At 46.0% G+C, this 25,689-nt stretch overlaps 1 protein-coding gene across 1 annotated transcript in view; it reads right to left on the bottom strand.

The window, feature by feature from the left end:
• Window positions 1–7,714: 7,714 nt before the first annotated feature.
• ADI1 (acireductone dioxygenase 1) overlaps window positions 7,715–25,689 on the bottom strand; it is a 19,942-nt gene continuing 1,967 nt past the window's right edge. Inside the window, exons 2-4 of the mRNA XM_066597669.1 lie at window positions 15,634–15,753; window positions 9,359–9,538; window positions 7,715–8,818 (exon numbers count right to left, since the gene is read on the bottom strand). Coding sequence (XP_066453766.1) covers window positions 8,699–8,818; window positions 9,359–9,538; window positions 15,634–15,753 — 420 coding nt within the window. The 3' untranslated portion in view covers window positions 7,715–8,698. The remainder of the gene's footprint in view (window positions 8,819–9,358; window positions 9,539–15,633; window positions 15,754–25,689) is intronic.

The raw sequence follows: 25,689 nt of genomic DNA, 5'->3' as shown, positions 1-25,689 counted from the left end.
ATTAGTGCAGCAAAACGGAGCAGATAATAATGATTCGGCGGTATGAGATATATGTAGAGCTCTCAGAATCAAGAGGCTGCTGAGCTCCGTAAAGCACCAACCGACGCGTCACATTTTTGGATTTTGGCTCAAAGGTTGGGGAAATCTCTAAGGAAGCTTGCCTCAACATCCTTGTGCAAAGATCCAGTCTGTCTTTTAATCAGAAAAGAGTAAAGGCCCTTTTACAAGGTCCTATGATCAGGCACAAATGTTCACATCCCTGACCTTCAGCCTGTATGAACATACCCAATGATGAATGAGAAAGACTCATTGGGGGGTAATAGGTGAACTGGATGGACTCATTGGGGGGTAATAGGTGAACTGGATGGACATACGTCTTTTTTTTCAGCCTTACATACTATGCTAAAATGCTCGCTCGTCAGGATCACATCTCCCCATGTAAACAGGGGATGTGCTGCCCACTAATGCTGTCTTTATGGGGACGAACAAACATTAACTATTGTATAGCCCTATATTACTGCATATGAATGGCAGTAACTAACTCCGGTCGACATGCTGTTATCAGTCACTAAAGTGCCAGAGACTGGTCCATGTAAAAGGGCCTTAAAGGGAAACAGTCTCTAGATGTCGCCATGAACTTAGGACGGGTTTGTATAATGCGCCCATGTGTGTCTTATTCCAAAAGGCTGTAGAATTTCAGAAGAAACCTACTTTGCAAGTGCATTCGAAATAGTTCGGAGTCACAGGGGTGCGCCATGCCGGCCTCTCCCCACCTGCATCATGTACAGAGTGATAAGTTATTAGTAGGAAGCTGTGGAACAGAGGACTTGGGACTGGGGTACAGCGAGGCGAGTACAAATCCGTTTATTTCATTTTAGCAGCAACATGTTTCTAGAGCCTCATATGAGCAGCTCCTAGGACCCACATAGAACATCTTTATTTAACCGTTTCACGCGAGGCACTTTGTATTCTTATTCTACTACATGATCAGGCCTTGTGTTCATTCATAAGGAGAGCGGTCACTGTATGTGATGCAGGTGCGTAGAGGCCAGCACCGTGCCATACCCATCTTTTAAAGTGGTTTTTTTTCAGTTTTTTTTTCTTCTCTGAAACCCCACAGCGTTTCAGCATAAGACCTCCATCGGCGCATTGTACATACCTGTCCTGAGTTCATGTTGCCTGGGGGCTTGGTTCCATTTAAGTGTATCTCCCCATTGTGTTGTAAAAGGAGCCCGACATTGGAGGAATCGCACTCGGTTTTCATGCAATGTTTTGAGCCAAACACAAGAGTAGATCCAAAAAGAGGAAAAAGTGTAACCAATACTCCTTCTCCCTTTTTTGATCTACTACAGTGCTTGTCGCAAAGCACTACCAGTGGATGTGTGATCCCAGCCTTGCTAAACTACGAGACACATTTGTTGCTGGGATCAGTAGGGTCGTCACTTCCCCCAAAGCACACAACCCAACAAGTGATATCATTCCCATGGGCCGGAGATCTGTAATCTCACGCTATTCTCCTAGAATCGGTGCCTAAGGGGTCCTGCCCACAGATGGATATTTGTGCAAGCGGAGGAAAAATCGCAGCATGCTTCATTTTTTTTTTCAGACTCCGCGTGCACTGCTTCTATTGAAGTCAATGGAGGACATCCGATCCCATTGTGGAAAGATCGCGTATTCCAGCGATGACACGGGAAAACTAGTAGTTTAAAAAAAGATCTGTATTGTGCATGTCCAATGGTGAGCCGTGCGGACCATCCGCAGCACAGAAGAAAATCAAAGCAAGTAGGTATGCACGGGCGCTGCTGCGGGCAGAGCCAAGTGGAAACTCTACCAGTCTAGGATCAGTTTGAACTGCGGCCTTAAAGGGGCCATACCATGAAAAATAGTGTTTCTAGTTAAATCCAGCCCATGATTCTAAACACTTTTTCTAATTACACTTATTAATAAACTATTCCTCTCCGCCACCTGCTGTCTCTATTCTGTGTCCACCTCCGTAATTGTAGTGGGGTGGTGTCACCTGCTCATTGCCCCATGGGGTCTGTGGATAGACCCCTGGTGTTGGTGAGCAGCTGCTCCTGAGGTTGCTGCTGCTTCTCTGATGTTAGAATAGAAACAGCAGGTGGCGCCATTCTGTGTCCACCTCAGTAATTGTACCAGGGTGGTCTCACCTGCTCAGTGTTGCTTCTCTCTTTGCCCCATAGGGTCTGTGAAGAGACCCCTGGTGTTGGTGAGCAGCTGCTCCTGAGGTTGCTGCTGCTTCTCTGATGATAGAAGCAATGCCAAGTAAGTGATGACCAAGGTGGCGTTACTGCAGAGAAGTGACTGAGTAGGTGAGACTACATAGGGACATCTACTGAGCGGATCAGACAGTCTCAATAGAAACAGCAGGTGGTGCTATTTTAACAGTCCCAGAGTATCTGGGGATGTATACCTTTTTGTTAAAGGGAATGTGGCATCAGAAAATGACCAATTTTTATATGTCACATTTTAGTGTTCAACACTTTTTTGTTTTTCAGTCACAATCTATATTTTGCTTTAAAAATCCTAGAATCCTGCATTTTTCACACTGACCACGGAGTCTAATCCTAGTCTGTCACTTCCTATTCTGCATTGAAAGCTCTGCAGCCGTCCTCTCATAGGTGTCACCTGTCAGTGTAATCCTACCTGTATGTAGATAATGCAGGATCCAGCATATAATAAGTGAATGGTGAATCCTGTGTCAGCCACATATAGGTACTATCTATCTACTCCCCTCCCTCCATAGGTCACAGAGCATATCTAGACCAGTCTCCCCCCTTGTTCATTGTGTAAATGGCCCATCAGGCTGCTGTAAAGCATATCTTCTAAATGCTGTTAAAGGTAGCTCAGGAAAGATGGCAGCACCCATAGTCATGTATAGACTACAGAATAAAAAAACCTCTACACTCATGCGCCACATCATCTCCCGGCACTGGAGACGTGGAGGGGAGATCCCGAGGTCAACATGGGTGGAGGAGGTCGAACATATTAAATACATGGAGGACCTCCGGAACAGCGAAACTGTGCAAAACCAACCAGCAGCCGGGTCTCGAGATGTGTGGGTGGCCTGGATGGATTTCAAAGGCTCCCCATCATTTCTCAAATGGTTGGCCGACGGATCTCTATAGATAGAGATGGAAATCTATCCACGTGACACCGGGGCCCCCTTCCAACTCGCCTGCCTGCGTCCATAATTTCTCTCTTCCCAGCATCTTCATACGCTCGGCGAATTTATGAGACAGCCAAACCCGCAACCTCTGTCCCCTCCTCCCCTCTGTACCTAGTCTTTCCTTCTCCTTCCCCCCTTTCCTCTCTCTCCTTTTCTCTTTTTGACCCCCAGCATTGCTTGTGGTATATTAATATTTCTGTTTGTATGGTTTTGTTTTGTATATAATGTTATTTATAAAATATGTTTGCAACGCACATTGCTCAATTCCGCAGGATTAAAAGAAAATTTAGAAGCGATGGCCTCTGGGGGGCGGGCAGTGCGGGCGACTCCCTCAGAAGCTCATCAGTTGATAGCGATAACCAAAAGTAAAGGGCATTGAGAGGAAGAGTCCTCCATAGAAATTGTGATGCTCAGACCCCGAGGCCCACACAGCGACACCATGGCCTAGGTGGGTACTCCCTTAACCAAAAAATATTTTTAAGATAAAGCTCTCGATATACAAAAAGGAAAAAGTGGAGAGGCACGAACCCGCATTGGCCCGCGACCCGGACCGCGCCACAAGATAAGAGAACAACACCCTGTGTGTTCAATAAGCATCCATTTTATTGAAATGTTGTATTGTTGGCATAGAAAATTAATAAATACATTTTGAAAGAAAAAAACCTCTACACTCAAAGTAAATGACAAGAAAAATGGAAAATGTTTCACTATCTGGTTTTAGTAATGCAAACAAAAATTGACGATCTAGTCCCTTTAAGTGTAAATACAAAACGGTTTGTAATTATGGCTGAATTTATTAATATTTTTTGTAAAACAACTCTTTTTAAAACTTTTGCTTCCCATATTGTATTACGATTTCGCCAGACGCTGGATGACTACGACTACAGGCTGATGCTACCAAAAGTTCCAGAACTCTTACCTGTGCCCCCTCTCTTCATAGTAGTTCTGGCATAGTTGCAGAGGGAACCTTAAAGAGGATTATGGGAGGACCTGGTAAGATGGATCTGTTCTTTGTCAGTAAGCAGCGCTTGGTTCTAATCTATGGGACCTGGTGGAATAGCTCCTTATTACTGCATCTTGTTTGTGTCTTGGGTTATCACTTTCTTGGAGGTGGATTATATAAGAGGAGTGAAGATCATATCTGAATGCGCTCATGAACAGGTTTATTTTTATCTGGGAAAGGAACGTCTAAATCTTCCACCTCTGGCGTCGTCCCCTGTGTACTGAACATGAAGCGTCTTACATCACATTAATATATCAGCCTTGTAAGCTATACTTCAGAGATCCTCACCGCTGGTACACTGGCTGCATACACAATGTGTTCCCACTGCAGCCTTCACGGAGCGCTGCTGGGCTCTAGTGCCTCTTCTATAATTCATGGCTTATTCCCTCGCACTTCCAGGTGTGCGCAGTCCCTGCTCGGATCACACCATTGTTTCCGTTACAGCGTAATTACAACAGAAGGTATGTGGAAATGTGTTCCTGCGACTATGTGTGTGCAGCATTGGGAGAGAGCTGCAGCCTCGGTGGCCTATGTAGGACCAGGCGCTACTGCCTCACACTGCGTGCCCCTAGTGCTGCCATCAAAAGGTGAAATAAACCTATGCAGGGGACTGTACTGAAAAAGGTGTAACGGCACCCTGCAAGCGCAGAGAAATATGCTATGAATATATGAATTTTGAACTGCATTATTGCTCTAGTTACTGTGCATATCAATATAAGGGTCATCTGTGCCACACTTACCATACCATTACATCACCCACCATTACCAAACCGTGTTCATACATAGCAGTACTGGGCCGTACAGCAAAACGGCACAGCTTTTACAATGCAATTTCCTCCTGTACAGTTTAAAAAAAAAAAAGCTCCACCTGAAAAGGGCCCTTTAAGGCCCCCTGCCCACGGGTGGAAATTCCACGGTGGGATCTGCAGAATTTCTGCCCGTGCCCGCTGCCATAGGATTGCATTAGATAACGCAATCCTATGCAGACAGCAGCGATTTCACACGGCATGTCCTATTTCTGTGCAAGGCGGCTCGGCCAACCTATAGCTGAAGAAATACTTCCCCACACCTACCCGAGTAGATACATACTGTGATGAATTTGCATCACAAAAGGGCAGGCATCGGTTTATTGGAGCTTACAATCATACAAAATAAGGGGAGTGGGGGCGCCCCAAGCAGCAGCGCCTGTGAGCTTCCCGCTATACCCATGAGCAGCCAGTCTCGCATAGATCATGACATTGTAAAGAATTGCCTATTTCAGCCCAGACAGATTGTGTGATCAGCGAAAAGCTTGATCGCTGTCGGTGCTAAACAGTTATAATTCATCTTATTTGTAGGGGTTACCAGGTCTTCAGACTGGGGTTATGAGCCTAACAGAACCTCTGAAGCACTAACATGCCTAACCCTATGTTCAGACATCTTACGGCTAAGTTTACACATTGCGTCCACAACCATGTCAACATGCCAATTGGTGCAATTTTTCTAACTGACTGCAGCCAAAAGTAGTTTGATTAAACTTTAAATGGCAAGCTTCCCATTTAACTGCAATCAATTTGAAGACCGCAGCAGCATTAAGAATGGCGCAGTTTGAGATGTAACCTGTGAACAGCCTTAGGGCTTATTTACACTAGCGTTAATCCACCGCCATTTTCACGGCCGGCTGATATACGCTGCCATCTGAGCTGTCTTCCCCCTTTCCCTCCCCCTTGCCATCTGTCTGTCTCTTTCCTCTCCTCCAGCTGTTTACAATGGGAGAGGGTGGAGCCAAGGACAAGGAGCTAAGGATTCCACCAGTATTGGGCTGCGGATGGGGGGGGGGGGGGGGGGAGCTTAACTCCACCCCCGTCCCCTCCTATTGCAAACAGCAGAATTCCACCGCAGAAATCCAGCTGTGGGCATTAGCCCTTAAGGACGTGTTCACAAGTGGCAGATGTGTTGCGGATCCGCAGCAGACTTCACCCCTTCAATTGAAGAAGTCATATCTGCTGAATGAAATTGTACAAATTAGCAGTGGATTTTTTTTAAGCTGTGGCTGATCCGCAGGAACGCTGCTACCTGTGGACGCAGAAAGAGCGAGTTCACACACAGCGGGATGCAAGCCGACAGTCCACAGTGGCACGCAGCACAATGTGTGATCATGCTTTGTGTAATCAGGGGTAACACAATCATTAACAGCTGCTGCACTATTCTACCCCAGGAAAAGCAACAAAGGGAAACAAATGTGCCCATTATAAAGTTTATCTGGGCTATAGCTGGCAAGTGATGCCGCTGTAGACCTGCCTACCTCCTATTAATTACTGCACTGGGCTGTAACTTAACAAACTCTATAGGATATCTCACAGCATGCGCTACTGGCTGCCATATACACTGGGAGAGCAGTAAGTAAATTATGTAGTGGGGTTACCTCAGGTGACATCTTGGAACACCCTCACCTGTATAAGTTGTCAGGTGTTATCTTGTGAGGGAGGCTGACAACCGACCAGAGTGCTCGTGGTAAGGCAATGTGAATTATTAGAGCCTGAAGGAGGCATGATGGCGGGTGCCAGGTGGATGAGACATGACATTTCTGAAGTCATGAGGGCATTTAACATTCCTTGAGCCATAGTATGCCATGTGTACCAGGAAAACATCATTGAAGATATTTTCACCCATAGTGGATAATGCAATGGCCATCCACAGATGATTGTGACTGGTCCCATCTGTCTAGAATGTTCCGTACGAACAATCTACTCTGCCATAAATCATATTCCATGCAGATGGTCCCAGATACAAATCCCGCAGGTCAGGGCAGCATTCTTTAGCACTCATGGGATATGGAGCAAAAGACCCACCAGAGAGTCGCCTCTGTTAACACAAGACCGCACACAGCATCTCACCTGGATCCTAGAGGGCTGGCATCATGTGGTATGGTCCAATGAGTCACTGTGCCAGTTTTCGGCTAATGGTATGGTTTGGGTATGGCACATCCTGATAGAGCCCAGTGATCAACATGGCATTGTGCAGGTTGGTGGTGGTCCCATATTGGTGTTGGATGTGTTCTCATGCATGGGTTGGATGCACCGGGCAATTTAACGGGTCATCGACCAGTGCACACTACAATTTACTACTTGGTGACTACTTACAGCCCTTCATATATCATAAGGATAATGCATCAGGCCCAAGTTATCCACAACTGATTTGTGGAGCATTTTGAAAAGTTCCTATGAATGGTGCGGCCTGCATGTTCACCCAATCCAGCATTTATGGGATGTGATGGAGAGGTCCTTTCATGCACCTACAAATACTACAGGGCTGTTGGTTGGGTATCCAGAGGGCATGGCTCAACATCCCTCCAGACGTCTTCCATCAACGTGTTGCTACCAGGCTAGAGGGGGTCCCATGACTTTTGGCATGTCAGCATATTACTCTGACCTTTCTTCTAGAAGTGGTTTTATATGCTACAAGGAAAAAACTATGTATTTTGCACCGCTGTGTGATTCCTCGTTATACAACGCCCCTGGAAGAAAGAAGCACATGACGAGGGCTCAAAAAAATATACCTTTATTGCAATCATGTGGTGGTTAGCATTTCACGGCAGGAGGGTTAGTTGCCAGTCTGGTACTTGTGCAGCGTTAGGGAATGGAGAGTGATTTCAACAACGACATACAGGAAAGTGAGGAGTTATCAGAGAGTAGCTCCCGCAGGCCCGGACTGTAGAGGGATCTCTATGGCACAGGGCTGCTAGTTGTGTTACCTGACCGCTCTCGCAGTTACAGCACAGGTAGGTGCCGTAAGAATTCAAATAGTTTATTCCTCCATGACAGAATTAAAAGGCGACTTTTCGACCACGCAGGGTCTTTATAAAGCTTGTGTATTAAGTGCACATACACTACAAGATGCTTTCACAGGTGCTGGAATAATTCTCCACAGTAAGAGCAAAATATGCCGATTGGCACGCAGAAACAAGCAACGTACTCTTATACATTAAACTGTATGGTAAAGTCAGCTCTGCTTCACCTGTACATCCCTATAGCAAACCTGGGTAGTCCCAAAGTATCAGTGAATTTGAGCCCTCTATTGTGGTTAAGCAGCACTTGTACTGTGATGTCATCAGTTCCCATATGTCATCTGACTTCATGGAGGTCTCCGCTGTGTTCACCCAAAGGCTCCGCTCTACGTCCTTCCTAACTCCTCGTCAATCCAAGGAGCGGATGACACGTATGTATGCTGTATATACTTAGTGTTCAGCACTAAGGGTGACATCACTAGTGACATGAGTGATGGGTTAGGCCTATAACACTACCCCTATTGCATTCGTCCCCTTTAAGGCAGTTAAGAAACATCATACAGTACAGAAGACAACGTGCCAGTAAGGCACTGGAAAGGCTTCACATACAAGACATTTTATAGATTGTTCATATTTGCTGATTAATAGGAGGCATCTTAGAATCTGACCTCAAATCCTATAAATTCCATACATTGCTTTTTGATTAGGATGCATTCACTAATATGTCATTCTACTACACATCCTATGCTGACTCAGCCAAAAACGTAACATATTTGGTGCGAGCCTGGAAATCATCAGCGGGCCGGTTGTACGGGGTCCACACGGGTTCTCCGACAAACAGTCTCATCGCCTTTATGTAATTCTAGAGATGGAAGGAAAGAAAGAGGTCAGCAAAGTAGTGGGGACCGGATCCGGCAGGTAAGTAGAATCTGTGGAAATTTTTCATGGCAGTTTCTGGCAAAAAAAAAAAAAAGTAATTTTTTGCAGAAGTTGGGATTTGGGAAAAATTTGTGACTTTTCAGCTTTTTTTGTGCTGCCCTCACCCTTTTTGTAAAAAGTGTTCTGAGCCTCTCAGGAGGAAAGGAGGGAGTATGGCTGCTCCAGACTGATAGATGTACTGATTTGTGGCGTAAGTTTATACATTCCTCTGGAGGCACCCGGAGCAGCTGAGCTGCACCTCTGCATTATTATGCGTCGGATAAATCATTAAAACCAGCGTTTGAAATGCTGTTTTCAATAAATTTCCCCCATCACGTATCACTTCAATAGCTGCCATCAACGACCCTTTAAGTGACTGAGAAGCAGAACCCCAAAAGAGAGCACCATGATCTTCACACTAGTACTACTGTAGCGTGGGGTACGGGACTCTATCCCTTCTCCGCCCAACCATAGCACTACAAACCTTCTCGTCCAGTGTAAAGCGGTGGTAAATGCCGGCTGGGAGGGTTATCATGTCCCCTTTCTCCATGGAAATCCTAATCCATCGCTCCTGCTTGTCGCGAACATCAAAGTAACCGCTTCCCTCCAGGACGTAGCGGATCTCATCATCCAGGTGCAAGTGTTCTTCATAAAATATCTTCAGCTGGAAGATAAAGCAAAAGTTACAAGTTCTTAAGATGTCAGAATACTGTGAGCCCAACAAGGATTGTCATAACTGAACAGAAAGCTTACATCAGGGATGGTCTAGTTGTTAATTTACAGGTCTCTGGTTGGGGGCTCCTGTTCAGGATCCTCACCTACACAATCCTACCAAAAGTGATTGGACACCTGAGCAAGTAGTATTTATTTCCATACGGTAATACTTAGTGGGGCTGCTTTGGCCCTAATGACACTAGATCCTCTCCGTTGCATACTTTCTGCTAACATCTAATATATTTCAGCTGGCATTTCCCTCCATTCATCCTGCAAATGTCTTTGGAGTTCTCTCAAAGAAAATGGACGCTGTGCATATTTCCTGACCCAACGTTCCAGTTCATCCCAGAGATTTTCAGTAGGGTTCAGGTTGGGACTCAGTGCAGCCAGTCCAGTCGTGGAGCATCAATGTCCTCAAGCCAACATAAAACAGTGATGGGTTTGTGATGAGGCGTGTTGTCTTGTTGAAAGTATTGCTGACCATTCCCAGAGTATTGTCATAATAGAACTTGTCAGACATTTGCAGGATGAATGGAAGGAAATACCAGCTGACTTTATCAGACATTAGTAGAAAGTATGCCACAGAGAGAATCCAATGTCACTGGGGACAAAGGAGCCCCACTAAGTATTAAACTAGTAGTTTGGCAATAATGACTGTAGTGGACAGATGTAAAATGTCACTTTGGGAAAAAACGGAGTTGGGGATGATTATGTTTTGGGTTATTTTATAAGATATTTGGCAACTTTATTATACATCAACAAGTGTGGGGAAAAAAAAAATCAAAAAGGAGGAAGAGGAGCAACGTACCCGCTATCAGGAACTCTTGTAATGGATCATCAAAGACAGTTGTGCAAAAAAGGAAGACTCCAAAGTTTCTGAGCTTACTAGCAAACGATACACCATATACACTGCGGTGGGTCGTTGTGAGTGTGGAGGGGGTAGAAAGGGGTGGGGATTCTAGAGGGAGGGATACAGTTGGTTAAGTTGTTAAAAAATTGAAAACTTTAATAAAGAGCGTTTCATTAAAAAAAAGTATTACCAACATAAGTAAATAAACACTACTTTTGATTCTTGCTCAGGTGTCCAATTACTTTTGGTAGGATAGAGTATTCATTAGAGCAGCTCGATCTGGAGGACCCAAAATGTGCAGGAATTACACAGCTATGCACCATATGGAGTGGGATCAGCTTCGACTCTCTCTGCATGCAAACACCTGAACCTCCATGATGTAACTGTACGTCCTAGACCGTTAAGGGGTTAAAAAGCATGCCTTTGTAGGTTTTTCAATATCTACTTAACATATACATTAAAGAGTACCTTCACCTTCAGTTTGCAGCACTCTGGTGTCGTCTGCCACTTATATCAGCTGAAGACAGCCCCATATAGCGCTTATATAGTGCTACATGGGCCTGTCTTCAGCTGCCGGGGGGAGCCAAAAATGGCGCCAGAGCGCTGCAGACTGAAGGTGCAGGTAACTCTTCAAATGTTCATGAGAATCCTAATGTGAACCAAGAGAAGTGCATTGTATAAGAGCGCAATCATCCACAACACACGGGATGAGAAACGTCTCCGCTGAGTCACCCACAACTCCCACACAAGGTGCGTCACTGGAGGCGAAGATTCCTTTTTTTTGTTCTAGTAGTGACGTTAGTTGTTCTTTAATAAGTGGAATTGCTGGTCCTTCATAGACTAATTACATCCACCATACACCTTCCGCTTGCGGGTCAACGAGGACGGCTACAAGTTTAAAACCTGTGAACACAGTATTAAATAGTTGTTCTTGAGTTGCCTCTTCCATTATGTACTTTAATAGAATGAAAAAAAGTTTGGTACGGTGTCAGCCAGTAGAGCAAAATGTGATTGTTCTCAGCAAGAGAAACCAAGTAATCTTGTAGGTATGATAGCTTTTAATGGCTAACAAAAATACATGATGTTATAGCCAGCTTTAAGACCTCTCAGGGTTTTTCCTCAGGCATAATGAAATAGATAGGTGGGAGGTGTTTAGGTGTGTGTGTATACAGGGATGTGATTAATTTGCACTTGAAAGAATACCACAACAGGATGAGTAGACGTACATACTTATAGTCCACTGGTAAGGGTGTGAAGGTTTTATGGTCCCTGAATTAGTGTTATGGGAAGGGTCACCAGACCAGCACTGTTATCTGTGTTATCGATTTCTCATACTTCCTATTCACAGATGAATCCTCTTGAACAATTCTATCTATCTATCTATCTATCTATCTATATCTTTGCCTCTTCGGATTCTTTTCATTATTAGGAAGACTCCCGAGAGGTTGGAAAGCTGGCTATAACATCATGTATTTTTCTTAGACATTAAAAAGTGTCATATCTACAAGATTACTTGGTTTCTCTTGCTGAGAACAATCAGACTATACGTTAATATAGCATTTACCTGCTCGTTAGGCCATGTACTTGCTTCATTGTGACCACGTGCAGCATATGCACCAGCCTCAGTGGGACAGCGTACCTTTCCCTTTCCCATTTAAGGGGGGGTTCTCCCACTTCAATTTCGTTATTTTTTTAATGATTCTTAGTCTCCCAATTCACTCTAATAATGCACCCAAGCACCCTCCATATAACATCTAATACCACCAGATGCTTGGTTTGTTTTCACCCTGCACACCAGACCGTCATGTCCCACATTCTTTATACTACCAATTGAGCAGCCTTGCGCATGCATAGTGCAATAGTACACTGTACCAGTGCAGACGACTCAACACGCATGTGCATGATCTGGGAAGGACCACGTACGCCTGCAAAGTCATATGCAGAAATAGTCAAACATCCTGCCAAGCAGTTAACATGACGTGCCGTATCTAATCTTGCCTGGAAGACAACAAGCAAAGTAGGAAACGGGACATCAGTAAAAGTCCCCAAATCAGGAGAGGGTGGGGTAACGTGACCAGCTCGATGAACTCTGATCTTGACAAACGTTTGGGTAGAAGATTTTAAAAACAAAGCAATGTAGGCATAACTTCTTGAGCAGAAGAGTTCTGATCTGGGACAACCTGTGGAATGCTATGGCAAACTATGCCATCTCTTGCAGGGCAACACAGTAGAAGATGCAAACCCTACTTTGTCCGCTTTGTCCAATGGTGTAGGTTCCATAGATGAAGACCATGCAGCTGCTATGGGGCCCTCAATGTTGGGTGGCTGTGCAGGACTCCGCTCCCCAGGGGAACTGAATTGATTGAAAGGCAAGGGTGTTGGGAAATCTCTAAAGGGCCATGGAAAGGGAGTGAAGGCGAAACCAATAATCAGACCCTTCGGTCTTGGGTGCCAAAACCAGCACCTTAACCTCTTGAGTGGCGGGTTTCTTACCACCCTGTCAGACCCACCAGGGCAGGTTTTTTAAAATAGGCCAGTCATTTAATTTCAACTCATTTTCCAGTTGCGTTCCAAGAGCCATAACTTTTTCATTTTTCCATTGACACAGCCGTATGAGGGCTTGTTTTTTGTGGGACAAGTTGTACTTTTTAATGGCATCATTTTTGGGTATATATAATGTATTGTAGGGGAAAAAAAGAAATTCTGCCATTAGTTTTTTGGATTTCATTTTTACGGCGTTCAGCGTGCAGAATAAATAATGTGATGACATTATTCTCTGAGTCACACGATTCTGGCGATACCAAGTTTATACAGTTTTTTATGTTTTACTATTTTTTGTACATTTAAAACTTTTTTTTTCTTAAAGGTTTCCTTTTGTGTGGCCACATTCCAAGAGCCGGATTAATTATTTTTCCATTGCCAGAGCTCTAGAAGGGCTTGTTTTTTTTGCGGGGTGAACTTTATGAGTCTTCATTTATCTAATTTTTAGGAACGTGTAAAATTTTGATCGCTTTTTATTCCATTTTTTCTAGTGGCAAGATTAACAAAATCTGCAATTCTGCATGCTTTTTATTTTTATTTTTCACTGCATTCTCTGAGCAGTATAAATAATATGTTAAAATAATTCTACAGGCCAGTACGATTATGCCAATACCAAATTGTAAGAGTTTTTTTCTTTTTCACTACTTTTTCATAGTTTAAGGGCGTATATCGGTTAGCTTTTGAAGCCTGGTTGATATACGCTGTCCCTCTCTGCAAGGGGAGGAAGCGGGCCTGGCCAGAAACTAGTGCACTGAGCTTCCGCCCCTCGCCACCATTTGTAATGGGAGGGGTTGGGACAGGCTGAACTTAGCTCCACCCACACCCGACCCTTACCATTGCAAGCAGAGGCGAGGGGCGGAGAGGGGGCAGGGGCTCCGTGCACTAGCTACCAGCCAGGCCCGCCTCCTCCCCTTGCAGAGAGGGACAGCATACATTGGACAGGCGTGAAAATCCAACCAATTCTGTGTGCATGCAGCGATTAAAAAAATAATTTTTTTAGGGCTTATTCAAAGACCCCTAGCATTTTTTTTTAAAATCAACGGAGCTGTGTAAGGGTTTTTATTTTGCGGGAGGAGTTGTATTTTTTATTAGTACCATTTGTTGATCTGTGCAGCATTTTGATCTCTCTATATTCCGTCTTTTGTATGGTGAGATAGGCTAAATTACCTATTTTGCCACGTTTCAAAATTGTTTTTCCCAGGCCGTGCACCCTGCAGATTAACCCCTTCCCACTCCAAGACGTACATTTACATCCTGCAGCTACGTCATTTTAGTTGCAGTTTGTGTGCCGTAGAAAGAAAAAAAAAAAAACAAAAAAAAACACTGAAAGATGGCGGAATGCGGTTTTTTTTTTTTTTCATTTTACTCCACTTAGAATTTTTTAAAAGTTTTTCAGCACATTATATGGCACTTTAAATAGCACCATTGAAAAATACAAGTCGTTCCGCAAAAAACAAGCCATCATACAGCTACATCGATGGATAAATAAAGGAGTTACGATTTTTTAAAAGACAGGAGGAAAAAAAAAAAAAAAAAGAGGGGCCACGTCATTAAGGCGTTAAATAAAGTACTAACTTTCTTCTCTGGGTCATTACGAACGCAGGGATACCCAAGTGTAATTTTGCTTTTAATTTTTTTTACAAAGTAAAGACAAAAGGTGGAGTTTTTATTTTTTTATAATTTAACTATTTTACTTTTTTATTTACCTTTTTAAAATTTTTGTCCCTTTAGGGGACCTGCATAATACTCGTGCAATATTCAAGCCTCCGGGTGCCACAGAAACCCATCAGGACCTCCTGATCACATTGCAGGGGGGTCCAATGGTGTCAGCTCTTTACATGCTTCGGTCGCATAGATCACAGCATGCAAAGGGTTAAACACAGAACGGAGGTTTTCTCCGTTCTCTGCTGTAAGAACTGGTGCCCGGCTATCCTCCGACAGCAGATTACCAGCTTTCCCTGCCACGGGGACCATCCGACAGCTTCTGACAAGCCGATGGTCTTCGTGGCAACTTGTAAACAGTGCAGGAGTTTAAAAAAAGCAGGAAGTTGCCGTCAAATCGGTTCTATCTTCCTGCTTCTTTTTTCAAAGTCCTGCACTGTTCTGTGTGGGTCTGTGCAGGTAGAACACAATGCCACAGCTTATGGCATTGTGCTCTGCAGGTCCCATGGTGAAACATAACCCGAAATCTTCCGGATTATATCACTATGGGCACTGGAGCTCGTCCCAGAAAGTTTTTCGGGTGTGCCACTGAAGGGGTTAATAAGGGGCCCATTTTTATCTTCTTAGCTATGTAGCTATCTTAGCTATGTACACCGCTGGTTTTCTAAAGTGTACAAGGGCCTATTTACAAGGATTCTTACATTTTTTAGAGATCCGTTCTTTACTCTCAAACGTCCCATTAGAAGTAGACGACGCTGCAGCTAGTAACCAGGTTCTACCCTCCCGCCTGACAGCTGTCTATTCAGCATCCTTCTCATGGAAGAAGATAGGAAAAACGATGGAAGTTATAATATCAGCAACACATCTGAGAAATAATCAACGGTTCAAAAGAACTGCAGCGGGTCCTCCGTGTCTGGTGTAGCGGATGCGTCACGTTGTCGCCGCACCTGCAAGCTGCATCCTCTCCTCTAAAGCCAAGGACAACAATTTACCTTCTGCTCATAATTGGGCAGCGTGTCTTTATGTATGGTGATTATATCCATCCAAGAGTAATTATTTTCTTTGCGAATCTTGGCCAGCTCTGGATCCATCTCGTAATTATCAGCATCCAACTGGTGAGGGGAGAAAAAAAAAGGGAAAAAAAGAGAAAAAGCTGAAAAAAAAAGAAGTGTAAACATATGTATCGCTGTGAACATAACAGCATGTCCAAGTAACGCTTGGCGACAGATGTTACTGGGGGAGGGGGCAACAAAAGCAAAGACAGGACCTAGTAGTGCCGCCCCCATACTGCTATACGACCGTTATTACAGCTCTCCACAATGCCCTACACATTCTGCCATTCTAGCAATTGTTGAAGTTTTCAGTTTGGAACATTTCTTTTTGCTTTTTCTTGTTTTTGTTACATTTTATTTTTTTAGCTATATTTCCCGTTGTTGATCACTGACTTGTGTCTAAACTTGTATTTAATAAATACTTTGAGCAGGGAACTTTTTATGGGCGGGCAGGGTGGAATAAAGGAGAGACTTTTGCATCCTACATAATAATGTTTTACAAAGTAACATTTTACAAGGCTGGTAAAACGCCCCCGCCTATCAGCTTCAGTCTGATATTCCGCAACGTTAACCCAGAAGAAAGCAAAAAACCCCATGAGGCAAAAAGCCACATTTTCCTCATCTTAACCCCTGAGTGATGGCCCCATAGACTTTTTACGTCCTGCTTTAATGGGCTTTAATTAGAGATGAGCGAACGTACTCGGTAAAGCACTACTCGTCCGAGTAATGTGCTTTATCCGAGTATCTCTCCGCTCGTCCTGAAAGATTCGGGGCGCTCCGCTGCTGACAGGTGAGTCGCAGCGGGGAGCGGGGCAGAGCGGGCGGGAGAGAAAGATCTCCCCTCCGTTCCTCCCCGCTCTCCCCTGCAGCTCCCCGCTCCGCAGCGCGTCCCGAATCTTTCAGGACGAGCGGGGAGGTACTCGGATAAAGCACATTACTCGGACGAGTAGTGCTTTACCGAGTACGTTCGCTCATCTCTAGCTTTAATCCTCACTCGCCCTGGGGATTCAAGCCACGTGAGCTGAGAATGTGACAGTTTCATGCTGTCAGCTGCTGGAGGTAGCCAACAACCTGGAGCTGTCATGGGGGGCTGGAATGTCAGACCTCGGTCATGTGATCGGCGTTAATCAATGGATAATGACGATTGCATAAAATTAAATAGAAAGTAAAAAGAAACTAAACATTCAGCTCCCTCAATGGATCGGATCTTGAGGGGTAGTGAGAGTACTCACCCCCGTCCTCTGCGGTGTCTTGTGGCGATCTGGTCCAGAAAGGACCCGACACCGCTTTCTGCGAATGCGTGCCAGACGTATTACGCCACGGCCAGAAGGTCGGGAGGCCGGGAAATTTGAAGTTTCCTGGCTCCCAGCCAATAGATAACGGCGATCACGCAAAAGTAAAAAAATAAGACTGGATCCATGAGGGAGTTGAAAATACTCAGCTCTATCCTCCGTGATGTCCCGCAACGATCTGGACCTGGAGAGCCCAGTAAATTTAAAATCTCCCTGCACCCAGCTGTCAAAGATAGCCGAGTGCAGGGAGAGGCCACCGGGGACCGCTGTATGTGGCTCCTGGTCACATGATCGCCGTTATCCATCGGATAAAAGTGATCATGTAAAGTTAAAGAGTGCAAAAAATATATATATTTTAAAAAGTTACATCTCCCCTTACAGATCGTATCCATAAGGGGAGATGAAATTACATACCCAAGGTCCCTGGATTTGTCCCCCGATGGGATCTTTATTTGCAGACCTTACCCTGGGTTCTGCGCATGTGCCAGTCAGCAAAATGACGAACGCATGTGCAAAAGTTGAGGACTGCCCGGGAAATTTTAAATCTCCCTGCTCCTGGCTACCAAAGGTAGCCGAGAGCATGCAGATTTCATGGGGGGCCGCGGTGAGCTTCAACAAGGTCTTCCTTCTGCCCCTATACAAGTAGCAGGTCGGCAAGCTGTTAATCACAGTCCTACAACAGGTCGACTGTAGAAGGCTCCACTATAATACCCCAAACCACTCATTAAGGGGGTTATACTATTGAGGACCTATCCTCAGGATTGGCTGAGGTCTGCTGCTCGGGACCCCGACCGATCAGCTGATTGCGCACCCCCTAGCAACGCAGCAATTACACAGAGGTCAGAGCGGAAGCAGCAGAAGTCTCTGTGCCGACCTCTCTGTAGTGGCCGATGCTTGTAACTGCAGGTACAGCTGTCATTGAAATCGACGCAAGCCGTAGCTGCAGTAACAAACACCAGCCACTACTCGGAGGTCGGCGCAGAGACTCCCGCTCCGACCCCTGTGCAATTGCCGCGCTGTCAGCTGACACAATCAGCCGATCGGTCGGGTTCCTGAGCAACGCACCCCAGGCGATCAACTATTGACGACCTAGCCTTCCTGGAAACGCCCTTTAAGAATGTGCATAATGCCAAAGTCTAGAAAACAGCTGTAAATCCTTTTTAAATAAACCTGTGTCTTTCCTGCAATCGCCTACATATTAGGTCACCATTATTAGGCCGGGTGGTGTTGATAACGCACCTATAGAGAACAATGGCTCGCGCGCAATACCTAGGACATGCTGCAGTCTTTTGCGCTCACGAATTATGCAATGCTTACACGCAAATGTGAGCGACGCAAACAATGTGTTTGATTGCCTGCAAATTACCACTTATTACACGTGTATAATATGCGGTAAACCTATGCTTGTGTGAGCTCGGCCTTAGGGATATTTAATAATGATATACAATACTGTTCTCCAAGATGTTTGGAACAACCTCCCTGACGAGTTTCTTCAAAAACTGTGTGTGAGTCTACCTAGAAGAACTGATGCTGTTTTGAAGACAAAGGGCCGTCAGGTCAAATATTGATGCGATTTAGATTTCTCTTTTGTTTATTCACTTTGCATTGTGTTAATTGACAAAATAAACCATTAACACTTAAAGCATTCTTCAAACGATGCCCGACACTCGTCCCCTTGTATCCTCGCTCCCGTTCTGTTACACCGGAGCGAGTATCGTTGGATCGCTGACAGCGGCCGGCATGGAGGACACTCTCCATTCACTGTAAGCAGCGGCCGCTCCGGTTTCTGCTTGACGACTATCAGTCAAACTCCGGCAGGAGCGCAGGGTTTGTGAACCGCTCCTAACGATACGTACCTGTTTAAATCGCATTGTGGATGGACGCGGCGAGCTGCCGGCAGACACGCGCAGTACAGATTTTTTTAAAATATCTTTTTGGCGTTGCTAGGAGATGACGCGGATACCCGCGACCTATATGCAATGTCAACAGCGGGTGGGTCGCAGGTCGGATGGCTTCCACCGAGTTCAATGAAAGCCGTCCATGCGGAATCCGCATGAAAAACAGAACATGCTGCGATTTTTCCTCCGCTTGCGATTATCACAATTCGATTCCGCGAGTATGTAGGAAAAAGCGATTTTGCATGGCACGTTCCGAACGGTATTGGTTGCAGATCCCGCAATGCAAAAACCATTCGTGTGCCACCGGCCTTACTCTATATAAAGTTCAGCTCTTCTGGGAGGATTTCCCTGGCATTTTGTTAGCTGCATTGTTGGAAGGGGTCAGGCAGGAGAAGGGTCCAAAACATCTCCAACATGACATCTACCATGGGGCGCAATGAAGACGTCATCAAGAAGTGGATTACATTTGGCACAACAGTGACATTACCAACAACTGATGAAAGACCAGAACAAAATTAGTCCGGGAGGCAAAGAGGCCCACAGCAACATTAAAGGAGCTGCAGGAGTTTCTAGCAAGTTCTGGTTGTGCAGTCATGTGACAACCATCTCCCGTATTCTTCATATGTCTGGGCTGTGGGGGCGAAACAGAAGCCTTTTCTAACAAAGAAAAGCATCCACGCTCGGCTATGTTCTGCAAAAAGCTACATGAAGTCTGTCAGAAGTATGTAGGAGAACGTGTTATGTCTGATGAGACCAAGGGGGGGATTTTTTGGCCATAATTCCAAATGTATATTTGGTACAAACCCAACATTGCGCATTACCAGAAGACCCCCAACCCGCAGTGAAGATGGTGGGGGCAGCATTATACTTTGGGGCTGTTTCTCTGCTGCTGGAACTGGGGCTAAAGGCCCCCTGCCCACGGCCGTGACAGAATACCGCCAGCGATATTTCTCCGTAGGGGAGCAGGGGGGAAAGCTGATAGGCCTACTGGGGAGAATCGTGACTTGCGCAATTTAAATGCCATGAGCGGAGAATCGCTGCGATTCTCTGCTCGTGGGCACTGCGATTTCCATAGCAACGCTATGGAAAGCTTTGCAGAGCGTGATCCGTGGACAATTTATCGCCAGTGGACAGGCAGCCTTAGTCAAGGTGGAGGGTATTGTGAACAGTCCCAAATATCAGTCCATTTCGGCACAAAACCTTCAGGCCTCTGACAAACCGCTAAAGATGAAGAAAAATGTCACCTTTCAGCATAACGACCCAAAGCAGACCTCCAAATCACCTAAACAATGACTTTACCAGAAAAGTTTTGGAACGGCCCAGCCAGAGCCCAGACCTGAATCCCATTGAAGATCTGTGGGTGACCTGAAGAGGGCGCTACAGAGGTGTTACCCTCACAGATTTGTAGCGCTTTTGCAAGGAGGAACAGGGAAAAAGATTGCCAAGTCAAGATGCCCAATGCTGATAGACACCGACCCAAACAGATTGAATGCGGTCATCAACAAAGACTTAGGCCTCATTTCCACTGGGTAAATAGAATTGCAGATTCTGCAGCGGATTTCCGTTGCGGAATCCGCAGTGGACTTTGCCCATAGGGAATCATTGGCCATCCGCACTCCATAAAATAGATTTTTGCACCCGGGGATGACATTTTAAAAGAATAGCGTTTTTCACACGCGGAAGAAAAAACGCGGCATGCTCCATTTTGTCACGGATTCCGCGCGGATCGGCCACATTGCTATCACATTGATAGCAATGTGTGCGGATATCTGCATGCAAAAAAAACATCATTTAAAGCAAATCCGAGCGCAATCTGCGCGGATTGTATTTTTCTAGTGGACATGAGGTCTTAGTTCTCATGTCCACGGGCTTAAAATCCGCCGCGTTTCTCCCGCATGCGGGTCCGCGCCCCATAGGGATGCATTGGACACCCGCAGGTAGTTAAATACCTGCGGATGTCATTTTTCTCGTCAGGCGCGGAGCCGCGTGCGTGAAAAAAAATGGACATGCTCTATTTTCATACGGGTCTTCCGCGGGGACGGCTCCCGCAGGCTTCTATTGAAGCCTATGGAAGCCGTCTGGATCCGCGGGAGACCCGTACCAGAATTAAACTCACCTGCTCCGGACGATGCGGATCTTCCATCCTACGCGGCCGGATCTTCTTTCTTCGGCCCGGCGGATGTGCGCAGCACGACGCCGGTGTGCCGAGCACATCCACCAGGCCGAAGAAAGAAGATCCGGCCGCGTAGGATGGAAGATCCGCATCGTCCGGAGTAGGTGAGTTTATTCTTATTTTCAGCCATTTTGTCCGTGGGGCAGGAGGGACCCGCTACGGATTCTACATGAAGAATCCGTGGCGGGCCTGATTTTCCTCGTGGACATGAGGCCTCCCTCACACCGCAGCGCTGCAGAGCACCGCAATTTCAATCGCGGCGCTTTGCCTCGGTTTTACTTTTCAACAGCGGGGTTTGGCACACCTCATCATTGATGATGTGCCCTAAACGCAAAAAAGTAGGACAGACTCTGCTCGAAATTCGAAGAGCGAACAGATGTCTGCTAGGCTCCATTGAACACAATGGGAGTGTTATACCGGGATTAGCGCAGTAAAAACCGCTTGTGTGAGGGAGGCCTAAGGCCTCATGTCCACGGGGAAAATCAGGCCCGCTACGGATTCTCCATGATGAATCCGTAGCGGGTCCCTCCTGCCCCGTGGACATGAGCGATGGAAATAGAAATTACTCACCTCTCGCATGCTCCAGATCTTCCCTTCTTCGCGGCTTCATCTTCTCTCCGTCGCGGCCGGATCTTCTTTCTTCGGCTCGGCGGATGTGCACGGCCAGTCGGTTGCGTGCCGCGGGTATTTATCTACCCGCGGATGGTCAATGCATCCCTATGGGATGCGGATCCACATGCGGGCGATCCGCTGCGGATCTAAAATCCTATTTTGCCCGTGGACATGAGGCCTTAGGCCTCCTTCACACGGGCGACAACACATCGCTGCGAGAAAATCGCAGCTATATCACATCGCTGCACCGTGCGATATCACTGCGATATTCTCGCAGCAATACCGCGATTTTGTAGCGCTACAAAGTCGCATGTGGTGCTACAAAATTGCACGACTTTGTAGCATCACGTGCGAGGATTTTCAGAGGGGCTTGAAATATAAGCTCTACCCCAAAAATAAGCTGTAACTAAAGGAGAAAAAAAAAGTATACATCACCTCTTACGCGCTGTCCGGCGCGCCGCCGCAGCTTCTCCCCAGGTGCCGGCACTGATCTTCTTCTTCATCCTCTGGCCAGGGATTGAAAAATCCCCGGCTGCTGGAAGCGCTGGCTGTGATTGGCTGACACTTAGCCTATCACAGCCAGTGCTCGAAGAATGGCTGTGATTGAATGGCAGTGATTGAACCAATCACAGCCATTCTTCGAGCACTGGCTGTGATAGGCTAAGTGCCAGCCAGCCAATCACAGCCAGCGCTTCCAGGAGGCGGGGATTTTTGAATCCCCGGCCAGAAGAGAAGAAGATCAGTGCCGGGATCTGGGGAGAAGCTGCGGCTGGACTGACAGCTCGTCTAAGGTGATGTATGTGTGTTTTTTTTCCGGCAGTTAGGGTTTAGATTATAGCTTTGACAGTAGCATTTGCTACTGTCAAAGTTGCATCGCATTGCATGCAAACCGCGTTTTCGTGCGATGCAACAGAGAGGAAGGCTCCATAGGCTACAAAATCTCACATGTCGTGGGCATATCGCTGGACCTGCGAGGTTTGTGTGTCGTTTTGTAGCATGCTACAAAACATCTCATGTATGATGGAACCCATAGGAAACCATGGGCTTCTCATACATGCGATTTGAAGCATTGTAGCAACGCTACAAAATCGCGCGACTTTGTCGCCCGTGTGAAGGAGGCCATAGGGTGTGCATATTCATGCAACCACATTATTTGAGGGGTTTTTTTTTTTTTTTTTTTTTGGGGGGGGGGGGGGGGATTGGATTGTTTAACGCAGCACTTTACCAGTGGTAGGCAGACTTCTTATATCCGCTGTATCTCCTCGTTCTTCCCCCATGTCGTCATTATGGCTTGAGCAGGACTCTGACTGCAATCTGTGTTTGGCAGCTCCTCGCCAGCGGGGACGGCTACAAGCGTTGTGCTACAAGAAGGGTTTCCTCTGGTTGTGGGAAGCATCCAAGTGTTACATCTTCAGCTGATGCAGACCATTGATTTTGGGGAGACATTTCCGTTGGTTCGAAGAGATTTCCATCAACGTCATCGAGAGACAAAGATTATTTCTACCACCAAATCACTTTGGCAGAAACGTCTCCAAGTCTTTGATCACATTTAGAAAGGGGCAAATGTATCAAAAATGGAAAAGGTGACATGTTGCCCCCAGCAATTAGTGAGGGAGCTGCTCTTAGAGGGCCTCCGAGAAATGACAGCAGGAATCTAGGTGATGGACAACGGCACCATCTGTTCTTTGCACTAGCTCTGATACATAGAAGCCACTTATGGCCGGCCGTGGTCCTGCGTGGGGGAGCCCGGTGGTGACACACATCTACAGAAACCAATTGGGGCGGAAGTGCTGCAAAATGTACAAGTTATGTGAACGAGATGTACAAAAGCTCATCGGCACGGTGCAGAAAAAAGAAACTTTAAGACTTTAGTAAGAGAAGAAAAAGTTGTGTGTTTACAGTGAAAAACTTAGGTTTTTCATATGGAAAATCACTCAAAAGGCATGCAATTTAAGAATGCGCGCAGCATTCCATGTATACGTGAAACCTATGTGAGAGTGCCGGCATGGACGGGCTCCAAGACAAAAAAAAAAGTGCCCGCGCTGCATGGTGTAAATGTGGCAGTTCAGGAAACGTTTTTTTCCAGCGCTTCAGATCCGCGACTAAAATAGATTACAGAGAAATATGGCGACTCAACGAACGCAGCAACGGGTTTCCAGTAGAACGTCGCTGGAGTCCATGTTCCATCTTAAAATCACCATGACATTTTCTAGTTGCAGGAATATTGAGAAAAGCCGCGCAGTGAATGACGGTGGCGCCACCATGCCAGGTAGCTGGCATCTCCGGCTAATGAAACATCAAAGGCAAATTCATTAATTAACGGTGGTTGTTCACAGTCCATTACTCTGCACCCTCCAGCTAATGAAGAAGGTTGTTATAAATCACCGCAACGTCCACCGAGGATCCTGCCCGTCTCCCCTGGGAGCCCATGTGGCCAATCTCTTGTTTTTATTGTAATCCGTTATGTGGCGACTATTTTCCTTGGATTATCACCCAAATTCTTCCAGTTCAAAATGGCCGCCCTTACAAACGGGTGAAATTGTGAGCGTGTCAAGCAGATCAGAAAATTATTAGCCCTATTAAAAAAATAAAAATCACGACATGTAGCAGAGGAAATGTAGCTGGCAGCCAGTAGTGGGCATATTGGGTGGATGGTGAATATATGCAGTGGGGCGGGGGAGGGGGGCGTAGACCGTGGCTTTACTAACATTGGGAGATCATGATGGTGCTGCTGCTATTACCGGGATAAGAGTGAGGGCCTGAAACACAGCTACTACTATTGGGGGAAAGGAAGGTCCCACTGTGACTACTGGGGTAGTACTACTGAGGTTTATTTCACACAGGCCACCGTGATATTGCCGGGGCAAAAATGACATCTTTTTGCCAACAATTTTTGAGTGGCCGGCGCAGCTTTTTCTTGCAAAAACTATCGCTGCTACTTGCGATTTTGCCGTGATTTTTTAGTGTAGAAGTCAATAGTACTTCCAATGGTAAAGTCACATCACATGACAATCACAAGTTCGTGCGTTGCGATAAAAAGGAGGCTCCATAGTGAACATGGAAGGAAATTAAAAAAAATAAATTATAATACGCGGGAGTGAGTGAACGCGTCATGCGATTTTATCACTCATGTGAAAGCAGCTTAACGCTGATGATTCTCTCCCTAACAAAGTAACAGTGTGTGAAGACGGGTTCACATGGGCAGACCAGATTCCGCACGCAGAAGGCCCGCAATGGATTCCAGCCGTGAGCCCGGCCGGCGACCCTGCTATTTCTGTACTGCCTATGATGGCGGCAGCTCACCGGTCGTTTGCAGTACAGTTTTTGTTTTTCAATGTTTGTATTTCCCTAGCCATTGCTCAGCGATGATGCGGCGCCCCGTACGCAATGTTAGTTGCTAATTTATATGCCGACTGAAATGGAATAACGAATGCGAACGGCACGTTTTTCGTGGCTCACATTTAAACTGAGCGATTATCGTTCAGCTTCACTCTTTCAGTCTGAACGCACGTTAAGCGCAGTGGAGAAGTGACCTACAAGATTTAGTGAAGATTTTTGAAACAACTGGAAGTGTTACTTTCAACAAGATGGCAGAACGTGCCGCACGGTTATGAGGGAAGCTGAAAGTTATATCGATGACTGATTAATTTTGGAATGTCTGTGCCCACCAACAGCAGCAGAGTGTGGTGCCACCTACTTGGTCTGTGGTCCACCCTGTATAAGGAAATGGAGGACTCTGCTGCAACTACTGGGGAGGTGGATGACCGACTCCTTCCATCAGATCCCTGTGCAGAGACATATGGAGCCCCCGTACTACATATACCGCAATACTTTGCTCTACTGTATTCCAGATGTGGCTGATATATTCGGCCTCAGAAGCAATTCTTCCAGAAGCGGATATAGAACAGTTGATGAACTTTTTGGGGCATAAGGGATTCATACGGAGGAGCAGTGACCCCAACGGCAGTGCTGCTACGGGTCCATATAACACGGGGCCCTAATACAGCTCTGTGTATGAGGA

Source organism: Eleutherodactylus coqui, chromosome 1 (assembly GCF_035609145.1).
Source record: "Eleutherodactylus coqui strain aEleCoq1 chromosome 1, aEleCoq1.hap1, whole genome shotgun sequence".
Taxonomy (NCBI): domain Eukaryota; kingdom Metazoa; phylum Chordata; class Amphibia; order Anura; family Eleutherodactylidae; genus Eleutherodactylus; species Eleutherodactylus coqui.
This window is presented reverse-complemented; position numbering and strand designations above follow the sequence as displayed.